The sequence below is a fragment of the Garra rufa genome, chromosome 19 (genome assembly GCF_049309525.1).
Source record: "Garra rufa chromosome 19, GarRuf1.0, whole genome shotgun sequence".
In the NCBI taxonomy this organism is placed as follows: Eukaryota; Metazoa; Chordata; class Actinopteri; order Cypriniformes; family Cyprinidae; genus Garra; species Garra rufa.
In genome coordinates, this window is record NC_133379.1 from 40,888,260 (window position 1) to 40,913,226 (window position 24,967).

General features: G+C 31.0%; 1 protein-coding gene across 1 annotated transcript; it reads left to right on the forward strand.

The window, feature by feature from the left end:
• Positions 1–7,699: 7,699 nt before the first annotated feature.
• rab27b (RAB27B, member RAS oncogene family) lies at positions 7,700–23,131 on the forward strand. Its single transcript, XM_073825055.1, has 5 exons — positions 7,700–7,864; positions 13,709–13,794; positions 16,774–16,877; positions 20,284–20,407; positions 22,122–23,131. The coding sequence occupies exons 1-5, from the start codon at positions 7,712–7,714 to the stop codon at positions 22,306–22,308; spliced, it is 654 nt and encodes a 217-aa protein (XP_073681156.1). The 5' UTR covers positions 7,700–7,711; the 3' UTR covers positions 22,309–23,131.
• Positions 23,132–24,967: the final 1,836 nt, after the last annotated feature.

Sequence of the window (24,967 nt, forward strand, 5' to 3'; positions counted from 1 at the left end):
TAATGTCCAGTTCTGTTAAATGTGTTTAGCATCTGTTAAGATGTCAAAAGGTCTGTTCGATTTATTTGAGTTTTTGCAATTGCATGCACAAAATGCATTTTAAAATTACATCCAAGAAAATGCATTTTATGCAGTGTCTCTGACATAAACCATTGATCTGCTTTGAATGCTAAAATACTTTCTCATATCCCTGTTTTTGTTCAAATGTTTCATAGATAAACCGCACATCAACCAGTTTTTGTCTAAAATAAAATTACATGTAAAAATGTAAACGTATTTCCGTAAAATCTTTCTTTAAGTTGTAGTACTAAAATTTCACAATTCACAATTGCATGCGACAATTTTGCAATTATATGCAATAAAATGCATTTTGCTATTGCATGCACCAAATGCATTTTGAAATTGTGCAAGAAAATGCATTGTGCAACTGCATGCATCAAAATGCATATCATAATTTCATGCAACAAAATACATTTCGAAATTGCATGCAACAGAATGCATTTCATGTTTGCATGCGACAAAACATACAATAAAATGCATTTTGCAATTGCATGCACCAAATGCATTTTAAAATTACATCCAAGAAAATACATTTTACAACTGCATGCATCAAAATGCATATCTTAATTGCATGCAACAAAATGCATATCCTAGCTTCAAGCAACCAAATACATTTCGCAATTGCATGCAACAGAATGCATTTCATGTTTGCATGCAACAAAACACATTTCACAATTACATGCAACAAAACACATTTTGCGTTTATTTATGCAATAAAATGCATTTTGCAATTATGTGCAAGAAAATGCATTTTACAACTGCATGCATCAAAATGCATATCGTAATTTCATGCAACAAAAAGCCTATCCTAACTTCAAGTAACAGAATACATTTCGCAATTGCATGCAACATATGAGTCTTGTAGGATGTGAAATGATAAAGCCTGATTCAGCCTTATTTATGACACCATCACTTCTTCTGCATCTAGAACATGCTAGAATCATGGATGAGGCTTTTGCATGGATAAAAAGCACATTTACTGATGTAGTTTAATGACTCGTGTCTCCGTCCGCTGCATCTGATTTTCTAAATGTCACCGTTTGTCTGATCAAATGTCATGCATTAGACCTGCTTTAACCAGAATTGTCTGGAATGTTCCTGATAGTCTGTCTGACCAACAGATTGGCTCGATTAACTACATGCAATCAGTTAATGAACCAAAGACATTGTTTACAGAACAATACTAATGAAAGACGGCCAAAACAATCTGGTTAGGTTTGACTGGAGCTGATGTTTGTAAGTGCAGGTTCTGTTAAATGTGTTTAGCATCTGTTGAGATGTCAAAGGTCTGTCTTCTGTTTATTGAGTTTGTTTTTAAGGTCGTCTGCTTTGACCCTTCATTCAGCTGAAGCTCATTTTCCTGTTAAGCTGTGTCTCTGACATAAATCATTGATCTGCTCTGAATGCTAAAATACTTTCTCATTCCTCTGTTTCGTGTTCAAACGTTTCATAGATAAACATGTAAAATAAATTTACATGTAAAAATGTAAACTTTTTTTTCTTACAGTTTCTAACTTGCTTAAGTTGAAATAAGAATTAATGAAAACTAAAAGGAAAATGGAAAATATATAAATAGTTAATTGAAAGAAATGTTATATAAACAATTAAATATTTAGTTAGATGCTGAAAATAAAAACTTAAATAGACATTTAAAAAAACAAAAACTAATAAAATCAGCAATTAATTTTAAATAATTTTCTATTTAATTTAGTTGTAAGGCAACATTTAATTTTTTTTGTTTAAGCTGAATTACTAAAATAAAATTGAAATAAAAATTAATACAAACTAAATGGACATTAAAACACAAATAAAAACTGATAAAAACAGCAAACCCACAAAACTAAATTAATAATTAAAATTCGGAAAATGCACTTAGTTGCCAAGGAAACATTTCTAAATTTTATTAATTTGAAGACCTTAACTAAATAAATCTAGAATTAGAATACTAGAACTAAAATTACAAAACAAAAAAAAATTATAAAAACAAAAGAAAAGGAACAAAAACTAATAAAAATGTTAAAAACAAGATGCTAAAGATTTTATTTCAGTTTGGTTTTCTAACTTTTAACATTTCTCCTTTTAGTTTTAAGTTTAAGTACTACAATTACTAAAAAAATAAAAGTGAAATAAAAATTATTAGAAATATTAAAAAACAATAACTAATAGAAACAACAAGGCCACACAACAAAATCAATTGGCAAAAACAAGATTGCTCAAAGTTTTTACTATTTCAGTTTGGTTTTCTAACATTTAACTTTACAACAATTACTAAAACTAAAACTTAAAACAAAAAGGAATACAAACTAAATCATAGTACAAAATGACTAAAATGACTATTAATAATAAATAGTATATTAAGAATAATATAAGCATATTTCTGATATATATATATATCTTACATATCTACAAATACAAGTTTATTTTTTTTAATGATCTGATTTAAAATGATCTGTCTTGAGGGTTGTATTGAGCTTACAGAGGTCTGTGTGCATACATTTTGTTGCATGCAATTGCAAAATGTGTTTTGTTGCTTGCCATGCAGCTATGAAATGCATTTTCTTGTAATTTCAAAATGCATTTGGTGCATTCAACATTCTAAAAGTCACTTAGAACACCTTAGCAACCACATAGCACACCATGGCAACTAGCCACTGCTGCCCGGCATCATGGTTTTGTCTTTTGCTCAGGTGAACATTTATCTTCAGTGAATGTGAAAAATCTAATGTGTGATTTTCAGGGTTTGTCAGCCGCGGGGCTCATGGGAGGTTGTTTCAGACAGGGGGTCTCTGACCCGGTTTGGTCCCTGTGTAACATCGACCTCTGAGGGCGTTTCACAGCACAGATAACCTTTCCACAGCTTCACTGCCAGCACAGATACAGATGTCGCACAGAGACCCTACTGAGGGTGTGTGTGTGTTTTATATGACTGCATGTGTGTTTCTACAATACGCTAGGCTTCAGGACAGAGCCGAAGTCTAGTTGAATCCACGTCTGTCTGGTTCCACTGAGCATGTGTGCTAAATCTAATAAACTCATGCTTATTGTGTTGGGAATTAAATAATCTGAAGAGCACAGTGTGCCTGAGGTCAGACGTAAATCACATTAGATTGACTCTTTTGTTCAAACTTTAGTCAATACGTGATTGTTCGGGTCAGTGCGGCATTATTTGATTAAGGTGCAAACCAATTACCAACAACAGAAAAACAGATTTTTGTATGCAAATTGATTGACCACAGATGGCACATTTGTTTTATAATTCTGTTTGCTACTTGTTATAGTTTCAAGTCAGATGTCTCAGCATCTGGACAAATCATTTCTCTTTTGGAATATCAATGCCCAATTATCTGCACAGGTCAGTTCTTACTTAGTTAACAGTTTCAAACATTCTCCCAAATGCATGCTGCCTTCTGCAGTGCATGCAACAAAATGCATTTTCCCATTTATGCTACTTTATGCAAGAAAAGGCATTTCAAAATTGCAATTCCATGCACCAAATGCATTTTCAACAAAGCCTAATTTTAGTTTAGTTTAAGACTACAAAAACTTAAAAAAGGAATACAAACTAAATCACAGTACAAAATTATAAAGCATTTTGCAATTGCATGCACCGATTGCATTTTGAAATTACATCCGAGAAAATGCATTTTCCAAATGCATGCATCAAAATACATACAGTAACTTTATGCAACAAATTAAATTCAGTTGCATGCAACAGAATGCATCTCATGTTTGCATGCAACACGACACATTTTGCGATTGCTTGCTCCAAATGCATTTCAGAACTGCATGCATCAAAATGCATACCATAATTTCATGCAACTAAATGCTTATCATAACTTCATGCAACAAAACACATTTTGCAATTGCATGCCAACAGAATGAATTTTGTGTTTGCATGCAACAACACATGTAGCGATTGCATGCTAATAAAATGCATTTTGCAGTTGCATGCACAAAGTGCATTTTTAAATTAAATTCAAGAATTTATTTCACAACTGCATGCAACAAAATACATTTTCCAGTTTCATGCAACAAAATGCACACACATAGACTTCCGTAAGATCAATACATTCCTCAAGTCAGATTATTTTAGTAATTAGATTTTCGATTTAGAATTGAATAAATTAGCTTGTATTTGTAGATATGTAAGATATTGTTTAGATATTGAGATATTTTGTTTGTATTTGTAGATATTGCAAGGTCCTGATAGCCATGGTCTTCAGTGTGACACTTGTTTGTTAGTTACGCTGATGTTTTAGGGTTTAAATACACTTTGCTGTACGATCGCCCCTCCTGGCAAACATACATGACCTTTCACTGAAATCAATATCAAATTCTGTCTTGTGTTCTAAACCTCTGAAGAACAGACATGTGACGTTCTCCAATTTGTCAGTCAACACTGTTTAACATAAACACACAAGACACTTGCACAGCCTCTGGGTTTGGGTTGGTCTTCTGATTTTAACAAGTATATTCTATTTCAGAAGTAGTGTGTTTCTGACATCATGTCATGTAAAAGTGTCTTCTGGGTGACAGTAGTGGTTGATATGCCTGTCAAGATAATTTTTGTGTCATATTTTAGCCCAAAAGAAATGGACAGCATGTTAAGGCAAAACCATTGTTTTCTCATGCCCTGTTCAATTTTGAGATTTTTGGTCTGTTTTGCTTCCATAACATGTTTCAGACTAGTGGAAAGAAAACATCCAAGATACACATTTAGGCATTTATTTTATTAAACTTTTATTTATCTGCATCTGTAGATTTTAATTCCAATCTGTATAAAAAATTGTTACTCCACTTCAGCAGCACTTACAAAAACCAAAACTTACAGTTTTAGTCCTTTCTATATTGTGAAGGCTTTTACTGAAGGGTTTGCTCATACTTCAATCACACTGATTTTTATAACATTTTATTGTTAAAAACATGGTGAAAATGCTTATTTTTAAAGATTGCGAGTTTGTTTCTCCACTTCAGCAGCAATTACAAAAACCAAAACTTACAGTTTTATTCCTCTCTATATTGTGAAGGTTTTTACTGAAGGGTTTGTTAATAGTTCAATCACACTGATTTTTATAGCATTTTATTCCTAAAATCATGGTAAAATGCTTTTTTTTTTAAAGGTTGCGAGTTTGTTTCTCCACTTCAGCAGCACTTACAAAAACCAAAACTTACAGTTTTATTCCTTTCTATATTGTGAAGGTTTTTACTGAAGGGTTTATTTATACTTCAATCACACTGATTTTTATAACATTTTATTGTTAAAAACATGGTGAAAATGCTTATTTTTAAAGATTGCGAGTTTGTTTCTCCACTTCAGCAGCAATTACAAATACCAAAACTTACAGTTTTATTCCTCTCTATATTGTGAAGATTTTTACTGAAGGGTTTGTTAATACTTCAATCACACTGATTTTTATAACATTTTATTCCTAAAATCGTGGTAAAATGCTTTTTTTTTTAAAGGTTGCGAGTTTGTTTCTCCACTTCAGCAGCACTTACAAAAACCAAAACTTACAGTTTTATTCCTCTCTATATTGTGAAGGTTTTTACTGAAGGGTTTGTTAATACTTCAATCACACTGATTTTTATAACATTTTATTCCTAAAATCGTGGTAAAATGCTTTTTTTTTTTAAAGGTTGCGAGTTTGTTTCTCCACTTCAGCAGCACTTACAAAAACCAAAACTTACGGTTTTATTCCTCTCTATATTGTGAAGGTTTTTACTGAAGGGTTTGTTAATACTTCAATCACACTGATTTTTATAACATTTTATTCCTAAAATCATGGTAAAATGCTTATTTTTTTAAAGGTTGCGAGTTTGTTTCTCCACTTCAGCAGCACTTACAAAAACCAAAACTTACAGTTTTATTCCTTCCTATATTGTGAAGGTTTTTACTGAAGGGTTTGTTAATACTTCAATCACACTGATTTTTATAACATTTTATTCCTAAAATCATGGTAAAATGCTTATTTTTTTAAAGGTTGCGAGTTTGTTTCTCCACTTCAGCAGCACTTACAAAAACCAAAACTTACAGTTTTATTCCTTTCTATATTGTGAAGGTTTTTACTGAAGGGTTTGTTTATACTTCAATCACACTGATTTTTACAACATTTTATTCCTAAAATCATGGTAAAATGCTTATTTTTTTAAAGGATGCGAGTTTGTTTATCCACTTCAGCAGCACTTATAAACAACAAAACTTACAGTTTTATTACTATCTATATGTTGAAGGTTTTTACTGAGGGGGGTATTGATATATCCTTCACATTGATGTGTATATTCCTAAAAACATGGCGAAATACATGTTTTTTTAATGGCTGTTGGACATACTTTCTGATTTTTGGAGTGATATATTTGCAAAATCCTCCAACTCTAATGTCAAAAAAAAAAAAAAAAAGAATTTTGAACCTGGCTTAACTGAATATTCAGATTGTGGTACATGCAAATTAGTGCATGTTTAATTAAATAATAGCATTCATTTGCATTTGTAAACAACATAACCTGTAATGTCTTATGTTAAATGTTATCTTAATGGTCTTAAACTCTGCTTCATTATCTTGATGCATAATATAATTTCATGCTTCTTTCCTCATATTCTTTGTGGTATAATGTGCACTTAACATGACAGGTTCGTTGAAATATTACGTTGTAGAAGTATATGCATTGGGATTCAGTGAATCATAATTGAAGACAGTTTTATTTTTAGGAGATGGTGAGGTGTGAGAGATATGGTGATGATGTGTGTGAGACACAGAGTGCCACAGATCTGCTGATCATGAGGAAGCGGCTCTGGGTCATGTGCTGGACGAGTCGCTCACAGATGAATGAAGCTCTATTCATCTCTTTCTGATGAACTCTAGTGAATGTATGAGCGATGAGCGTTTGCTGCGGGCTGTGATGTGTTTACTGCAGCATCTCCAGCCCACACGTATAAATGAGATTATTTGAGTGATGTAGAAACGGCCCCGGGGTCCGCTGGACCCTGAGACCTTCTGGGAAAGAGAAAGAAAGAGAGAGAGACGCTGCTTCATCACACTGAGATATTGTACAATCTGTCTCTTTCAGGTTTCTTTGGCCTTGATGTGTGTTATTGGTATGAGCAATATGGGCTTTTTAAATAGTGAGCAGAGTTATCTTTCTTCTGTTTTTAAAAAAATAAATAATTTAGTTGTGGTTGATTTTCAGTTTTATTTTAGTATTATTAAAATACAATGAGTTTTTATTTTTTATTGTTTTTATTTTGTTTAACATTTTAATTTAAAGTCTTTTGGAAAGTAATTTTGTGTTTTTGTCTTTTTTAGTAGGTTTTTTATATAAATGTTTATATTTTATATATATTTTATTTCAGTTTTAGTTGTGATTATTTTAGTATTGTTAAAATAAATTAAAATGAGAAATTTTGTGTTGGTGAGCCATTTTATTTCAGGTAATAAATATAATGCAGTTTTAGTTAACTGTAACAACCCTTGTGATTTCATTGATTTACTTTGGCTTTAAATTTTCATGGAGTTTGTTTGTATGTTTTTTGTATGGATATTTTAAGATGGATTGAATATGCTCACTTGTATTTGTGTGTTCGTTGTATTGATTTATTTTGGTGGCTGTAACATCCTTATTCTGTTTGTTGTGCAGGTTCAGCTCCAGCAGCACTATGACCGATGGAGATTACGACTATCTGATCAAACTCCTGGCTCTCGGGGACTCCGGAGTGGGCAAGACCACCTTCCTCTACCGCTACACTGACAACAAGTTCAACCCCAAATTCATCACCACCGTGGGCATCGATTTCAGGGAAAAGAGAGTGGTTAGTGTTTGCACCGCCGTTTGTGACTGTTGTCCGGACGGCTCTTGAGTTACGAGCTTTGATGTTTCCTGTGAGTTCGGCCCTCCATCCTCTCGTAATTGGCTCATAAGTCAGTGTGTGTGCGAGTGTGTCTGAAAGTGATAAAGTTTATTGATGTGGATCATAAAGTGTGAAGAGCCGCACACAATGGACTTCACACACTCCAGCAGCATTAAAAGAGCAAATCTCTGAGACGCCTCGAGCAGATCTGAGCTGACGTGAGCCGGAGCCGCAGGAGAGATGAGTTCAGGCTGTTAAAGAAATGCAGACGTGTTTGATGAAGCTTTGCTCTCTTTTACAAGAGATTATTTATCGATTGAACGGATTCACAGAAGCAAATCAAACTATATACAGTATTAGCAAATTCTATACAAGTACAATAAATGATAATGATAAAATAATGTATCTAATTATCATTTATGTATGCATCAATAGAACAATAAATAGTTTATGTGAAATTTAATGTATGTTATAAACATGCCAACAGTTTAACAAAGTTAATGTCGTGAATAATATTTAATGTATTATTTATAATTACTTATATACTGTTATAGTATTTACTCATATTAGCTTTTATTTTTATATTTGTTATTTTCATTTGATTTTAAGTTTTAATTTTAGTAATTTTATGTTTTTGACATTTCTCTGGTTTTAATTAGTTTCAGTAAAATTCACACTGATTTATGTAACATTTTATTCCTAAAAACATGGTAAAAATGCTTATTTTTAAAGGTTGTAAGTTTGTTTCTCCACCTCAGCAGCACTTACAAAAAAAAAACTTACAGTTTTGTTCCTCTCTATAGTATGAAGGTTTTTACTGACGGGTTTGTAGATACTTCAATCACACTGATTTTTTATAAGATTTTATTCCTAAAAACATGGAAAAAATGCTTATTTTTAAAGGTTGTGAGTTTGTTTCTCCACTTCAGCAGCACTTACAAAAACCAAAACTTACAGTTTTATTCCTCTCTATAGTATGACGGTTTTTACTGAAGGGTTTGTTGATACTTCAATCACACTGATTTTTATAACATTTTATTCCTAAAAACATGGTAAAAAAGCTTATTTTTAAAGGTTGTAAGTTTGTTTCTCCACTTCAGTAACATTTACAAAAACCAAAACTTACAGTTTTATTCCTCTATATATTGTGAAGGTTTTTACTGAAGGGTTTGTTGATACTTCAATAACACAGATTTTTATAACATTTTATTCCTATAAACATTGTAAAAAAGCTTATTTTTAAAGGTTGTAAGTTTGTTTCTCCACTTCAGTAACATTTACAAACACAAAAACTTACAATTTTATTCCACTCTTTATTTTGAAGGTTTTTACTGAGGGGTTTGTTTATATGCAATGTTTATTGATATATACAACATATTATTCCTTAAAACATGGCAAAAATGCATCAAGGCTGTTGGCCATATTTTGTGATTTTTTTAAGTGATTAATGAATTTCCAAAATCCCATCCTTAAAAAAAACCTTGAACTCTAATATTTTGAACCTGGCTTAATTAAATATGCAGATTTCAGTGCATGCAATTAGTGCAAATTAAATGAAATAATAACATTCATTTGCATGTTTAAACAATGCTTTGCACATTAACAAAACCTTAAGTCTTATAAAAGAGCTCATAATATAAATAATATTAATAATAATATTTATATTATTTATATGTGCATCTATAAAGCAATAAATAGTTTAATATATAAAACAAAATGTACAAAAAATGCCACATAAGACCTTTATTAAAAGGTTTTGAGTAGTGATTCAAATGAATTGGTGAGTCAGAGTTTTGAATTGATTCTCTGAAGTTTGAACTGATTCAGAGAATTAAATCAAACTATACAAGAAACAAGTAACTATACAATACAAGTACAATAAATTATAATAAAATAATGTATCTAATTTTTATATATATGCATCAATAAAACAATAAATAGTTTATAACGTGAAATTAAATGTATGTTATAAACATACCAACAGTTGAACTAAATTTATGGTCATGTATTGCAATTATTTATATACTATTAATTCATATTTTAAATTAACTTTTATTTTTATATTTGTAAATTTCATTTTCCTTTCAATTCATTTTTAATTTTTAGTCCTTTTATGTTTTTGTCCTTTCTGTCACGTCCTCACCAGTCTAGGTTGGAAAGGGCCAGTGACAAGATAAAAAAAGTAGAATTTAAAGGACGACAACACCCCTTCTCCTGTCCCAGCTCACAATGACCACAAAAAAAAGACGTTTATTGTTACAGACTAGATCAGAAGCATCTCTCTTCGGAAGGGGATCAAAGGCCAACAAAACAAACAGAAGGAAAACTAACTTAGGGTTCAGAGCTAAATTGCCTATCAAAATAAAACTCTCAAAATAAATGACTCCTTAACTAGCCAAAACCAGGAGAAAAGTTCGTACACAAAAAAAAAAGGCAATCCCCAACCTACTTGCTTCAAAAGGATGAATGAAACTTTGCAAATAACGAATAATCAAAACAGTCAACGAATGTCTGTTGATAAACTGAAATATCTCGACTGCGAGTCCTAGGAGAAAACGAATTGTATTAAATACTAAATATATACCAGCGTTAGAGCAAGAACTCTGCGGTACAACTTACACACAGAAATTCAATCGTGCTTCTACAACAATGTTAGTCACAGCACAGTACAGTTAGATTAAAGTTGTCTGTGGCAGGAGATAGAGGACGAGACGACGGAGCTTCACCACGCGTTCTCAACAGAAGCTCTCCATCACTGCTCTGCTTCCTAGTATTCAAACGCTCCCGCTTGCCACGCAATCTCCTGCAGCTGGTCCCAATCAAGCGCTGCCAGAAGGAGAGAGAGGGAAAGAAAGCGGGATAGAGAGAGAAAGAGACTGCGCACAGTGTAAAGCACACAATGCAACAAATCAGACGTGAACACAACAGTCAATACAAAGAATAATATACGTCCGAGGACGTAACATTTCTCTAGCTTTAAGTTTTTTCAGTTTTTTGCAATTTTAGTAAACATACTTCAGTTAGTTGCCAAGGCAGTATTTCTAATTTTCATTTTCGTTGCATTATGAGTTGTCGTTTTACTTTTAAGTTTTAGTATTTTTTTTAGGGCCGGGACTCGATTAAAAAAATTAATCTAATTAATTAAAGGCTTTGTAATTAATTAATCGAAATTAATCGCATTTTAATCGCATATAAATATTTGACCTGAGAACAGTGAGGAGTAAGTTTTTTTCATATGGATTTTTAGTATACCATTGAAGAATGACTGAATACATAAGCTTAAGCAACAAAATATTGTTTATTTTTGTTCAACCAAGTCCAACAGACCAGTGCAATATTGCCATTAAGTGTAGCAATAGGATACAGTGTTTCCCCTAGGTTTCCATACTTTTTTTTCTCAGTACTTTACCCTACTTTGTGCAATAACGAAAACATTTATTTCAGTGAAAAAATAAGTCCAAAACTCTCTATTTTAACATTTTGAACAATAGGGCTTTACAATCTTTTGCTATTTTTTTTTTTAAGAAATTCTTGTGTGTTTTAATTTTTCTCATAATCAAATGAAAGCATAAACATTTATTTATTTTTAATCAAATGAAAAATAAACCTTTTTAATTTTTGGCAAACAAACAGAGGGTTGCTGTTAAAATCAATAAATAATAATAATTTAACATTTAAATAATAATTGTAGTATTTTTTTTTCTACAATTAAGTGGTTAATCTTGTTGTTATATTTATTTTTTATCATATATATTGTTTTTTTTGTCAATTATTTAAATAGGAATGTTGTTCTGTTTCATGTTAAACCGTACTTTTATTTTGACAGGTTGCCGTGAAGTTTCTGTGTGTAAAGTATGATATGATGCTAGTTAGTATGCGTGTAGTAAAAAAAAAAAAACACGTCTCCACCATTCATACATACAGATACAAATGGAACATACAGGATTCATATTAAAACGGTCTTTTTGCATTTCAGTTTTGACAGACACTAGTCCATATCGCGATTTGAATTAAGTGACAGACCAACTTTTGATTAATCCATCCAAAAATCGACGAATTTACGTGGCATTCCGCGCTATAGTAAATTCGGTTTTTATGAATGGAGTCCGCGATCCAGTCCGTGTTTTCACGGAGGAGACATTGTAAACGCGCCCCCCTAAGATAATGGTAGGGGAAACACTGGGATATTTAGAAATATACTAGCCTACATTTCAGAAATTCTGGTACCCTATAGGTAGGTAGACCTTCTGTAAAAGCATTGAGGTGAAACTTGAGGATCTATGTGCTAGTTGGTGCTCCAGTATAATCGGTCCGCCGAAACTCATCCAATGAGAAACGTTCCGCGGTGCAAAATTAAGTGCGATTAAAATGCGTTAAAAAAATTAACGCGTTATTTTTTTGTAATTAATTAATCTAAATTAACGCGTTAAAGTCCCGGCCCTAATTTTTTTTTAATGTGCTTTTGTCATTTTTTTTAAATTGGCATTTTTAATAAAATATAATATTTTTTAATATTTTATTTTAGTTAGTTTCCTTGTCGACATTTCAGATTTTCAGATTTTGAATTTTTTTTAAAGTTTGTTTTTAATCTGATATTTAGATTTTATTTTAATTTTATTTCAGTTAATGAAAACGTTTTACAATAGTGTTAGTTTTAACAATAACAGCACTGTATAACGGCTCATGCTGTGTCATGTTCTGAATTACAGTTTGACACTTTAATACGCAACAATTTCACTTTGACAGAGTTTGGAGGGTTTCAGTGTTTTGGATTAAATGAATGCTCATGACTCACAGTAACGCAAGACCACCCGCTCTTCACTGTGTGTGTGTGTGTGTGTGTGTGTGTGTGTGTGTGTGTGTTTGTTTTTGTGACATATCAGGACACAAATTGGTGTAATAACATGGGTATGACATAGGTATTACAAGGAGAGGGTGACTTATGAGGACATTGCCCATGTCCCCACTTTTCAAAAGGCTTATAAATCATACAGAATACGTTTTTTTGAGAATGTAAAGATATGCACAGTCTCCTGTGAGGGCTAGGTTTAGGTGTAGGGAAGGTGTAGGGTGATAGCAAATATCGTTTGTACAGTATAAAAACCATTACGTCTATGGAATGTCCCCACAATTCACAAAAACAAACATGTGTGTGTGTGTGTGTGTGAGGACAGCAAAGCGTGTTTCCACCCACCAAACGAGCCTGCGCTGATCTGGAAAAGATCGATAATGAGAATGAGGCCTGAACTTCTCAAACACACTCACAGTATGAATCATCCAAGCTCAGAAACACGAGCATCAGAGACGCAGAGCGGCCCACATTATCAGTGACACACAGTCACATCATGTCAGGAATCAGCCATGAACAATCCTCCATTATTCTCCAACATTATAAACATAACCACATATTTATGACCCATAAACACGGACGCCTAACAGACTGCATTTCCACTTGATTGCTTGGTGCCAGACACAAAATTGAGTGTTTTATGCTCTTGTTCTGTCCGCAGTGTCTTTCTGAGACTCTTTAAATGTCACAGATGAAGTAAGCAGGAAGACAGTGAGATGAAAGCATCTATCCCAGCATGCAGTGTGGCTCAGGCAGATCAATAACAGCATCCATCTGAACTAAACTGAGCAGAAGTACAGCAGTTTCCCAGCGTCTGAATCATGTTTGAGAAATTTGTCTGCCGTGTTTTCAGTCTGACCTCGAGCCAAAACAGACTCTGAATGAATCTTTCATGAAGTGAAGTTCCTCTCTGACAGGTTTGGTGCTGATCTCTGCTGATCTGTGTTGTTCTCTAGGTTTATACGACAAACAGCCCCAATGGAACGACAGGAAAGACGTTTAAGGTTCACCTGCAGCTCTGGGACACGGCGGGACAGGAAAGGTGCGCTCTTCTCTTATATTCTTAAGAATATCTCTTATATACTTCACATATTCTTGATTATCATTCAATGGACCAGGACTTTTCATTTTATTAGATCCTACAGGCCCCAAATATGATCAATATGACCCCCGTCATAACAGCTACAGACAAACAAAAAATATTTTTTTACTAGTGGGTGCTGGACATTGTTGGATTTTTTTTTTTGTCTTGTTTCCAGCCAAAATCTCTAAAAATTATTAAATAAAGACGGATTTTCTAGACAGGTAAAAATTGTCTTGTTTTTAGAAAAAAAAAGTTAAAATTAAGTGAGTTTTTGCTTGAATGGGGTAAGCAAAATAATCTCGTTTTCTGCTTGAAGTAAGATTATTTATTTTACCCAATTGGCAGATTATTTTGTTTGTTTATGCAAAAACTCACTTAATTTTGACGTCTTTTTTTTCTGAAAGCAAGACAATAATTTTTACTTAATTTTAATTTAATTTTACTAGTGGATGCTGGACACACTGCAAAAATGCTTTTCTTACTTAGATTTTTTGTCTTGTTTCCAGCCAAAATATCTAAGAATTCTTAAATCAATAAGGATTTTCTAGACAAGTAAAAATTATTGTCTTGTTTTCAGAAAAAATAAGATTATTTATTTTACCCAACTGGCAGATTATTTTGCTTGTTTTAAGAAAAAGTCACTTAATTTTGATTTATTTTTTCTGAAAACAAGACGATAATTTTTTACTTCATTTAATTTAAAAATTTGCAGATATATATTTTTATATTTTTTTTTACTAGTGGGTGCTGCACACACTGCAAAAATGCTTTTCTTACTTAGATTTTTTGTCTTGTTTCCAGCCAAAATATCTAAAAAATTTCCAGTCAAGAAAAATTTTCTAAACAAGTAAAAATTGTATTGTTTTCAGAAAAGAGAAGTTAAAATTAAGTGGATTTTTGCTTGAAACAAGCAAAATAACCTGCCAATGGAGTAAGAAAAATACTCTAATTTTCTGCTTGAAATAAGATTATTTATTTTACCCCATTGGCAAATTATTTGGCTTGTTTTAAGCAAAAATCACTTAATTTTGATTTTTTTTTTCCTGAAAACAAGAGAATATTTTTTTTACTTCATTTAATTACAAATTTTGCAGATATATTTTTTATATTTTTTTACTAGTGGGTGCTGGACAAACGGCAAAAAATGCTTTTCTTACTTAGATTTTTTTTTTTGCCTTGTTTTCATAAAAAAGAAGTTACAATTAAGTGGATTTTTGCTTGAAACAAGCAAAATAACCTGCCAATGGAGTAGGAAAAATACTATAATTTTCTGCTTGAAATAAGATTATTTATTTTACCCCATTGGCAAATTATTTTGCTTGTTTTAAGCAAAAACTCACTTAATTTTGACTTATTTTTTTCTGAAAACAAGACAATAATTTTTACTTAATTTAACTGTAATTTTTGCAGATAAATTTTTTACTAGCGGGTGCTGGACACACTGCAAAAAATGTTTTTCTTACTTAGATTTTTTGTCTTGTTTCCAGCCAATATGTCTACAATTTTTTCAATCAAGATACATTTTCTAAACAAGTAAAAATTATTGTCTTGTTTTTAGAAAAAAGAAATTCAAATTAAGTGAGTTTTTGCTTGGAACAAGCAAAATAATCTAGTTTTCTGCTTGAAATAAGATTATTTACTTTACCCCATTGGCAGATTATTTTGTTTGTTTTAAGCAAAAATCACTTAATTTTGACTTATTTTTTCTGAAAACAAGAGAATTTTTTTTTTTACTTATTTAATTACAAATTTTGCAGATATATTTTTTATATTTTTTTACTAGTGGGTGCTGGACAAACTGCAAAAAATGCTTTTCTTAGATTTTTTTTTTTGCCTTGTTTTCATAAAAAAGAAGTTACAATTAAGTGGATTTTTGCTTGAAACAAGCAAAATAATCTGCCAATGGGGTAAGAAAAATACTCTAGTTTTCAGCTTGAAATAAGATTATTTATTTTACCCCATTGGCAGATTATTTTGCTTGTTTTAAGCAAAAACTCACTTAATTTTGACTTGTTTTTTCTGAAAACGAGACAATTTTTACTTAATTTAACTGTAATTTTTGCAGATAAATTTTTTACTAGTGGGTGCTGGACACACTGCAAAAAATGTTTTTCTTACTTAGATTTTTTGTCTTGTTTCCAGCCAAAATGTCTACAATTTTTTTTCAATCAAGATAAATTTTCTAAACAAGTCAAAATTATTGTCTTGTTTTTAGAAAAAAGTAATTCAAATTAAGTGAGTTTTTGCTTGGAACAAGCAAAATAATCTAGTTTAAGGCTTGAAATAAGATTATTTACTTTACCCCATTGGCAGATTATTTTGCTTGTTTTAAGCAAAAAATCAATTAATTTTGACTTATTTTTTTCTGAAAACAAAGGTAATATAGTTAATTTATATAAGCGAATGATAGCAAAATAAAGTCAACTGTGACATATTATAAGCAAAAATTCTTCATACTATATTTTTGACCTGAGTAGTCCAAAAGTGGTGTTATTTTTGTATTTTAATATACTTTTATTTATTTAGATTTTTTTTTCTTAGGTATTTTTACATTCTTACACTGTTTTTCTCTAAACACCCCAGGTTTCGATCTCCTGATTTGTAGGACTGATTGAATTCTCTTTGATTTGTTGACTTTAGCTGCTGCTCCAGTGTTTGATTCAGAGATTGAGTGATTGTGGAACATAAACTTCTTCATGATGAGATGTTTCTTTGATCGCACCTGTCGAGGTGATGATTGGAGCAGCAGACTCTGACGCTGATCCTGAAATAGCAGATCCGTGACTGATGATGTGGATCAGAGGTTTTACAGCTGGACAGACTCCAGCTTCTTGATTTGGAGATCAGATGTTCATAAACTGAATTCAGATCTGGAATCATCTTCTGTATTTTGAGATGGTGTGTTTGATCAGTGTTCGTCGGTGTGTTCTCCAACAGGTTCAGGAGTTTGACCACGGCGTTCTTCAGGGATGCCATGGGTTTCCTGCTCATGTTCGATCTGACCAGCCAGCAGAGTTTCCTCAACGTCAGGAACTGGATGAGTGAGTGACCAAGACTAATAACTAACCAGATTAACGCTGACTGTGTGCTGCTTTGTTAGTTACAGTCATTGTTTTTCTTCTTCTTCTTAATTTTTCTCTTTCTTCCCTTCTTCCTCTTCTTTGTTGTTGTTCTTCTTCCTGTTTCTTTTCCTTTTCTTTTTCTTTGTACTCTTCTTCGTTCCTCTTCTTTCTGTATTTTCTTTCTTTTTTTCTTCCCTCTTTGTTGTCTTGTTCTTCCACGTCCTCTTCCTTTTATTTCTCAATATATTCTTCTTTTTCTTTTCCACTTCCTTTTCTTCTTCTTCCTCTTTTTCTGTTTTTCTTTTTCTTTTCATTTTTCTTCGTCTTCTTCTTCTTCTTCCACTTCCTCTTATTTTTTTCTGTTCTTTTTCTTTTTCTCTTCCTTTTCTTCTTCCTCTTCCTCTCTTTTCCTGTTCTTCTTTTTTCCCTTTTTCTCTAATTTTTGCCTTTTCCATTTTTATCTTCTTCCTTTTTCTAGTCTTCTTCCTCTTCTTTTTCCATTTCCTCTTTCTTCCTAATTTTCTTCAGCTTCCTCTTATTTTTCTTTATATTTTCTTTCTTTTCCCCTCATACTTTGTTTTTTTTCTTTTCTTCTTTTTCTTTTCCGCTTCCTTTTTTCTTCTTCTTCCACTTCCTCTTATTTTTTCCTGTTCTTCTTTCCTTTTTTCCTTTTTTTCTTCTTCCACTTCCTCTTCCTTTTTTCTCTTGTTTTTCCTTTTCTTTTCATTTTTTCTTCCACTTCCTCTCATTTTTTTCCTCTTTATTATTTTTTCCTCTTTTTCTTTCTCTTCTTTTTGCCTGTTCTAGTCATTTCTCCTCTTCCTCTTTCTTCTTATTATTTTTCTTCTTCTGCTGCTTCTTATTTTTCTTATTTTATTTCTTTTTTCTCACATCCTTCATCCCCGTATTCCACCTCTTCCTCTTCTTTTCTGTTTTTTCCTTGTTCTTGTTCCTTGTCTTCCTGTTTCTTTTCCACTTCCTTTTCTCATTTTTTTCCTATTCTTTCTTCTCCTCTTCCTCTTCTTCGTTCTCTTTTTCCTCTTCCTCCTTCATAGCCTTCTTCCTCATCTTCTTTCTGTTTCTTTTCCTCTTCTTCCTCCTCCTTCCCTTTTCTTCAATCTTCTAATTCTTTTTCCGCTTTCTCTTCCTCTTAATTTTTCTTCTTCTTCTTCTTCCTCTTCCTATTCTTCATCGTCTTCTTCTTTTCCTCTTCTATTTAATCTTTCTTACCTTCTTCCTCTTCTTTCTTTCTTCTTCTTCCTTGTCTTCTTTCTGTTTCTTTTCCTCTTCCTCCTTCTAATTATTTTTCCTCTTCCTCTTCTTTGTTCTCTTCTTCTTTTTAATCATCCTTACTTCTTCCTCTTCTTTCTACTTCTTCTTCTTCTTCTTCTTCTTCTTCTTCTTCTTCTTCTTTTTCTTCCTCCATTTCCTCTTCTTCTTTTTTCCTGTTCTTTTTTCCCTCCTTTTCTTTTTCGTTTTGCCTCCAACTTTTATCTTCTTCCTCCTCGTCTTCTTTCTGTTTCTAGTCCTTTCTCTTCTTCTTCCTCTTCTTTGTTCTCTTCTTCTTTTTAATCATCCTTACCTCTTCCTCTTCTTTCTACTTCTTCTTCTTCTTCTTCTTCCTCCATTTCCTCTTCTTCTTTTTTCCTGTTCTTTTTTCCCTCCTTTTCTTTTTCTTTTTGCCTCTTCAACTTTTATCTTCTTCCTCCTCGTCTTCTTTCTGTTTCTAGTCCTTTCTCTTCTTCTTCCTCTTCTTTGTTCTCTTCTTCTTTTTAATCATCCTTACCTCTTCCTCTTCTTTCTACTTCTTCTTCTTCTTCTTCTTCCTCCATTTCCTCTTCTTCTTTTTTCCTGTTCTTTTTTCCCTCCTTTTCTTTTTCTTTTTGCCTCTTCAACTTTTATCTTCTTCCTCCTCGTCTTCTTTCTGTTTCTAGTCCTTTCTCTTCTTCTTCCTCTTCTTTGTTCTCTTCTTCTTTTTAATCATCCTTACTTACCTCTTCCTCTTCTTTCTACTTCTTCTTCTTCTTCTTCTTCTTCTTCCTCCATTTCCTCTTCTTCTTTTTTCCTGTTCTTTTTTCCCTCCTTTTCTTTTTCTTTTTGCCTCTTCAACTTTTATCTTCTTCCTCCTCGTCTTCTTTCTGTTTCTAGTCCTTTCTCTTCTTCTTACTCTTCTTTTTTCTGTCCTCTTCTTCTTCAGCTGCCTCTTATTCTTCTGCTTAGTATTTTCTTTCTTTGTTTTTCCCTTTTCTTCTTTTTTCCCTCTTCCTTTTCTTCTTCTACTTCCTCTTTCTCTTATTTTTTCCGCTTTCTTGTTCATGTTCTTCTTTTTCTTTTCATTTTCTTCTTCTTCTTCCACATCCTCTTATTTTTTTATTTTTCCCCAATTCTTCTTTTTCTTCCACTTCCTCCTACTCTTTTTGTCCTTCTCCTTCTCTTCATTTTGCCTCTTCCACTTATTAATTTTGTAAACATTTTTCCTCTTCCTCTTTCTTCTTCCTATTTTTCTTCTGCTTATTTTTCTTATTTTCTTAAATTTTTCTCACGTCCCTCTTCATCTTCTTATTCCTCCTCTTCCTCTTCTTTCTACTTCTTCTTCTTCTTCTTCTTCTTCTTTTTCTTCCTCCATTTCCTCTTCTTCTTTTTTCCTGTTCTTTTTTCCCTCCTTTTCTTTCTTTTTGCCTCTTCAACTTTTATCTTCTTCCTCCTCGTCTTCTTTCTGTTTCTAGTCCTTTCTCTTCTTCTTACTCTTCTTTTTTCTGTCCTCTTCTTCTTCAGCTGCCTCTTATTCTTCTTAGTATTTTCTTTTTTTGTTTTTCCCTTTTCTTCTTTTTTCCCTCTTCCTTTTCTTCTTCTACTTCCTCTTTCTCTTATTTTTTCCGCTTTCTTGTTCATGTTCTTCTTTTTCTTTTCATTTTCTTCTTCTTCTTCCACATCCTCTTATTTTTTTATTTTTCCCCAATTCTTCTTTTTCTTCTTTTTCTTCCACTTCCTCCTACTCTTTTTGTCCTTCTCTTCGTTTTGCCTCTTCCATTTATTAATTTTGTAAACATTTTTCCTCTTCCTCTTTCTTCTTCCTATTTTTCTTCTGCTTATTTTTCTTATTTTCTTAAATTTTTCTCACGTCCCTCTTCATCTTCTTATTCCTCCTCTTCCTCTTCTTTTTCTTCATCATTTTCTTCTTCCTCTTTTTTTCTTTTCCTCTGTCTTTCTCTGTTCTAATTGAGGCAGAACTGAATATTACCTTCATCAGACGTCGTTTTGTCGATCATTTCATCTTTAGATCTATTGTTGATTCTGACAGCCTTTCATTTAAACTAAAATCTGAAACTGTAATTCTGAAATTCTGTAATTCACAGAGTGTTTTTGTGTGTGTTTGTATGTGTAGGTCAGCTCCAGGCTAACGCGTATTGTGAGAATCCAGATATTGTTCTTGTGGGTAATAAAGCTGATCTGAACGACCAGAGAGAAGTTCAGGAGAAACAAGCGAAAGAACTAGCGGACAAATACGGGTGAGTGTGAGTGTGAGATGAAGATAAGACTGTAATGCACTTCCTGTTGTGAATAAAAACTCATGATTGAACATTCAGCTAAGACTCTGTTCTGTTGTTTTATTGAATCAGTCTGTTAAATCTGTATCTGCTGATGCTCCTCACAAGTTTTTATGTCCATTCCATTCTACTGCTTGGCCAGATAAAAATACAAGAATCATTTATTAGTTATTATAGTATTTGTGTAGTTGAAGCAATAAAGCATGAGTACAGTAAAAATGTGAAATATTTTTACTATTTAAATAACTGTTTACCATTTGAATATATTTCAAAATGTAATTTATTCCAGTGATTTCAAAGCTGAATTTTTAGCATCATTACTGCAGTCACATGACAGAATTCTTATATAAATCTTATATGTTAAATCTTATATATATATTGTGTGTGTGTATATATATATATATATATATATATATATATATATATACACAAAAACATTTATTTATTTATATATATATATATATATATATATATGTGTGTAAATTAGAATTTAATCTATATTAAAATTAAAAACGTAGTTTTACATTGTAATAATATTTCACACTATTACTTTTTTCCTGTATCTTTGATCAGTTAATGCAGCCTTGATGAGCAGAAGAAACTTCCTTAAAAAAAAAAATGCATTAAAAAAGTATTAAAACATATTCTCAATATAATAGTATAAATATATTATCTTTATTTTTTGTACATTACAATATTTTTAATGGTTGTAAAAAAAAATTTTTTTTTTAACAAATGTCTATTAAAATAAAATGTATTGCATAAGATTCTATTAAAGTAAAAGTTTAAGCATATATATATATATATATATATATATATACACACACACACACACACATACATACACATACACATACATACACGTATTGAAAGTGTATATTAAAATGCATTAAAAAATTAAAACATATTCTAAATATAATAGTATAAATATTCTTTTTATTTTTTGAACATTACAATATTTTTAATGGTAGTTAAAAAAAAAAAAAAAAAAAAAAAAAAAAATATATATATATATATATATATATATATATATAAATTCTATTCAAATAAAAATCTAAGAATATATATATATATATATATATATATATATATATATTCAAATTGTATATTAAAATGCATAAAAAAAATTCTAAATGTAATAGTATAAATATTCACTGTATTTTTTGTACATTACAATATTTATAATGGTAGTAAAAAAAATAAATATATATATATATATATATATATATTTTACAAAAGTTTATTAAAATAAAATTAAAAAAGATTCTATTCAAATAAAGATCTAAGAATATATATATAAACACACACGTTCATATTGTTTATTAAACTGTATATATATATATATATATATATATATATATATATATATATATATATATATTATTATTATTATTATTTGTTTTATTTTTATTTTTTACAAAAGTCTATTACAATAAAATATATTTCAAAAGATTCAAATTTAAATGTAAAAAATATATATATAAACATAATTGAGCATATTAAACAATCTCCCTCTCTCTCTATATATATAAATTAAACAAAATTTAGAGAGAGATTTTTGTTTAATATGCTCAGTTTTGTTTAATAAATTTCATATGTAACATCTGTGTAGTTTGTATATGTGTGAGAGTCCGGGCTTCTTCTGATGTTTGTTTGTTCGTCCTATCTTTCCCAGAATTCCCTACTTCGAGACGAGTGCGGCGACCGGTGCGGAGGTGGACAAGGCGGTGGTGACGCTGCTGGATCTGGTGATGAAGAGGATGGAGCAGTGTGTGGACAAACCTGCGGCAGACGCGCACAACACAGACGGCACCAGCAAACTGGACGCCGCGGCGGCCAACGAGAAGAAGTGTGCGTGTTAAAGCGGCGGGACGCGGCGCTCGTCTAGCGGACAGGAGCGGACGTGCGGACTGCATCCCGACGGAACCCGTCCGGATCCCACACGCCGTATTCCAGATATGTGTGGACATTCCTATTTCCCTCAGAGAGTTTGTGAGAGCTGTCGTACTGCCTGTGATCTTTAACAAACCCGTACAAATCTAGCCCTGATTATTAACCTTTAGAGATCTTAGGTCAGAAACTCGACACACTAAAACACTGACGTGGCCATTATTTGGATTCGGACCTTAATTCTAAACACTCAACATCTAAATGAATGTACATAAACAAAAACAAACATATCTGGCTCATGAGAGCTGAACGACATTCATACACTACCAGTCAGAAGATTGGAATAATTATGATTTTTTAGTGTTTCTAAAAGTCTCTTCTGCTCACCAAGGCTGTATTTATTTGATCTAATATACTGCAAAAATTCTGAAATATTTTATTATTTAAAAACAGCTGTTTTCTATGTGAATATCTGTTCAAGCGTAATTGATTTCTGTGATCAAAGCTAAATTTTAAGCATCATTACTCCAGTCTTTAGTGTCACATGATCATTCAGAAATGCTGATTTGCTGCTCAAGAAACAATTCTACAACTCTACATTTTTAAAGATTGGGGTAAATAAAATCTAAAATAAAACATGAATAAATAAAGACAAAAAAATGTGTATATATATATAAATATATATATTGAACAATTATGCATTAAAAATAGTGATAAAAGATTCCCATTTTAAATAAATGCTGTCCTTTTCTACTTTTTCTTTAAGTAAAGCATCTGCTAATTTTTTTCCTTCATTTTTTAGTACATAAATATTATTAGTGATGCAAATATTTTCAAATATACTTTTAAGCATATTTTAAAATTTCTATTTCAAAATATACAAAAAATGGCCAAAATATATTTTATAATTGTACATTTTCTATTTTTTTTATTTTTATTTTTATTTTTTTTTATTTATATTTTTTTTTATTATTATTATTTTATTTAATTTTTGCATTTGTGAAATTACAAGACAAAACAAATTTGGTCCTAAAAATAGACTTAATTTGCTTAATGCAAAATATAATGCCTTTTTTTGTCTTATGGGTTTTCATTAAAATGTGACATTTTAAATATCATGAAAAATCATGAAAAAAAGAATATATAGTCTTTTGATGTTAATGTTACATTTCACTCAGTTCAAAACATTGACATTATTTTTTTTACAAATTGCAAAAAAAAAAAATTCCCCCCTCTAGTTTTTTATATTTTACATTTTGAGTACAAAAACATATATAAAACCCAATATATATTCCAAATTTTATTTTATTTTATTTTTTGTATATTTTGGGGAATAAAAAGAACATTTGTAAGTTTTTAGAAAGTCTATAAAATAAGAAATATATTTTTTGTTATTCTTGCCATATTTTATTGAGTGTCACTGATTATATAACATATTTACCATACCTTTAAAATATATTTTGGCCAGAAAAAAATGTATTTCAAATTTAATATGTCAATATGCACAAAACAAATAGGCAAAAATATATTTACTAAAATTAAAAAAAAAAATTCTCTTTACTTTTCGTTACTTTACTAATTTCATATATATATATATATATATATATATATATATATATATATATATATATATGAAATTGTTCTAATGAACAAGGAAGCTTTAAATAACGAGTGTTGAATGTTACATTAAAGATATGTTACAAAAGACTTCAATTTCAAATAAATGCTGTTCTTTTCAACTTTCTACTCATCTGTGAATCTTGAAAAATCCAATGTACAACGGTTTCCATGAAAATATTGAGCAGCACAATTGTTTTCAACATTGATAATAATCAGAAATGTTTCTTAAGCAGCAAATCAACATATTAAAATGATTTCTGAAGCATCATGTGACACCGAAGACTGCAGTAATGATGCTGAAAATTCAGCTTTGATCACAGAAATAAATTACAGTTTAACAGATATTCACATAAAAAGTAGCTTTTTAAAATTAAAATATTATTTCAGAATTTTGACAGTATTTTTGATCGAATAAACAAACATTTTATAACATTATTATTATTAATATCAATATTTAAAACATTTGAGTACCTTTTTTTTAGGATTCTTTGATGACTAGAAAAATCCAGTTTGAAATAAAAAGCTTTTGTAACACACTAAACCATAATTCATCTTGGGAAAGAAATTATAGAAATGAACAAGAATGCTTTAAATTGATCAAAAGTGACGATGAAGACATTTATAATGTCACAAACGATTTCTATTTCAGATAAATGCTGTTCTTCTGAACTTTCTATTCATCAAAGAAACCTGAAAAAATTCTACTCAGCTGTTTTCAACATCATAATAATAATAAATAATAATAAATGTTTTTTGAGCAGCAAATCAGTATATTAGAATGATTTCTGAAGCATCATGTGACACTGAAGACTGCAGTATTGATGCTGAAAATACAGCTTTGATCACAGAAATAAATTACAGTTTAACAGATATTCACATAAAAAGTAGCTTTTTTAAATGTAAATATTATTTCAGAATTTTGAGAGTATTTTTGATCGAATAAACACAGCTGTGGTGAGCAGCGGAGACAGACGTCTGGTGGTGTATGGTGTGTCAAACACTAATCACTGG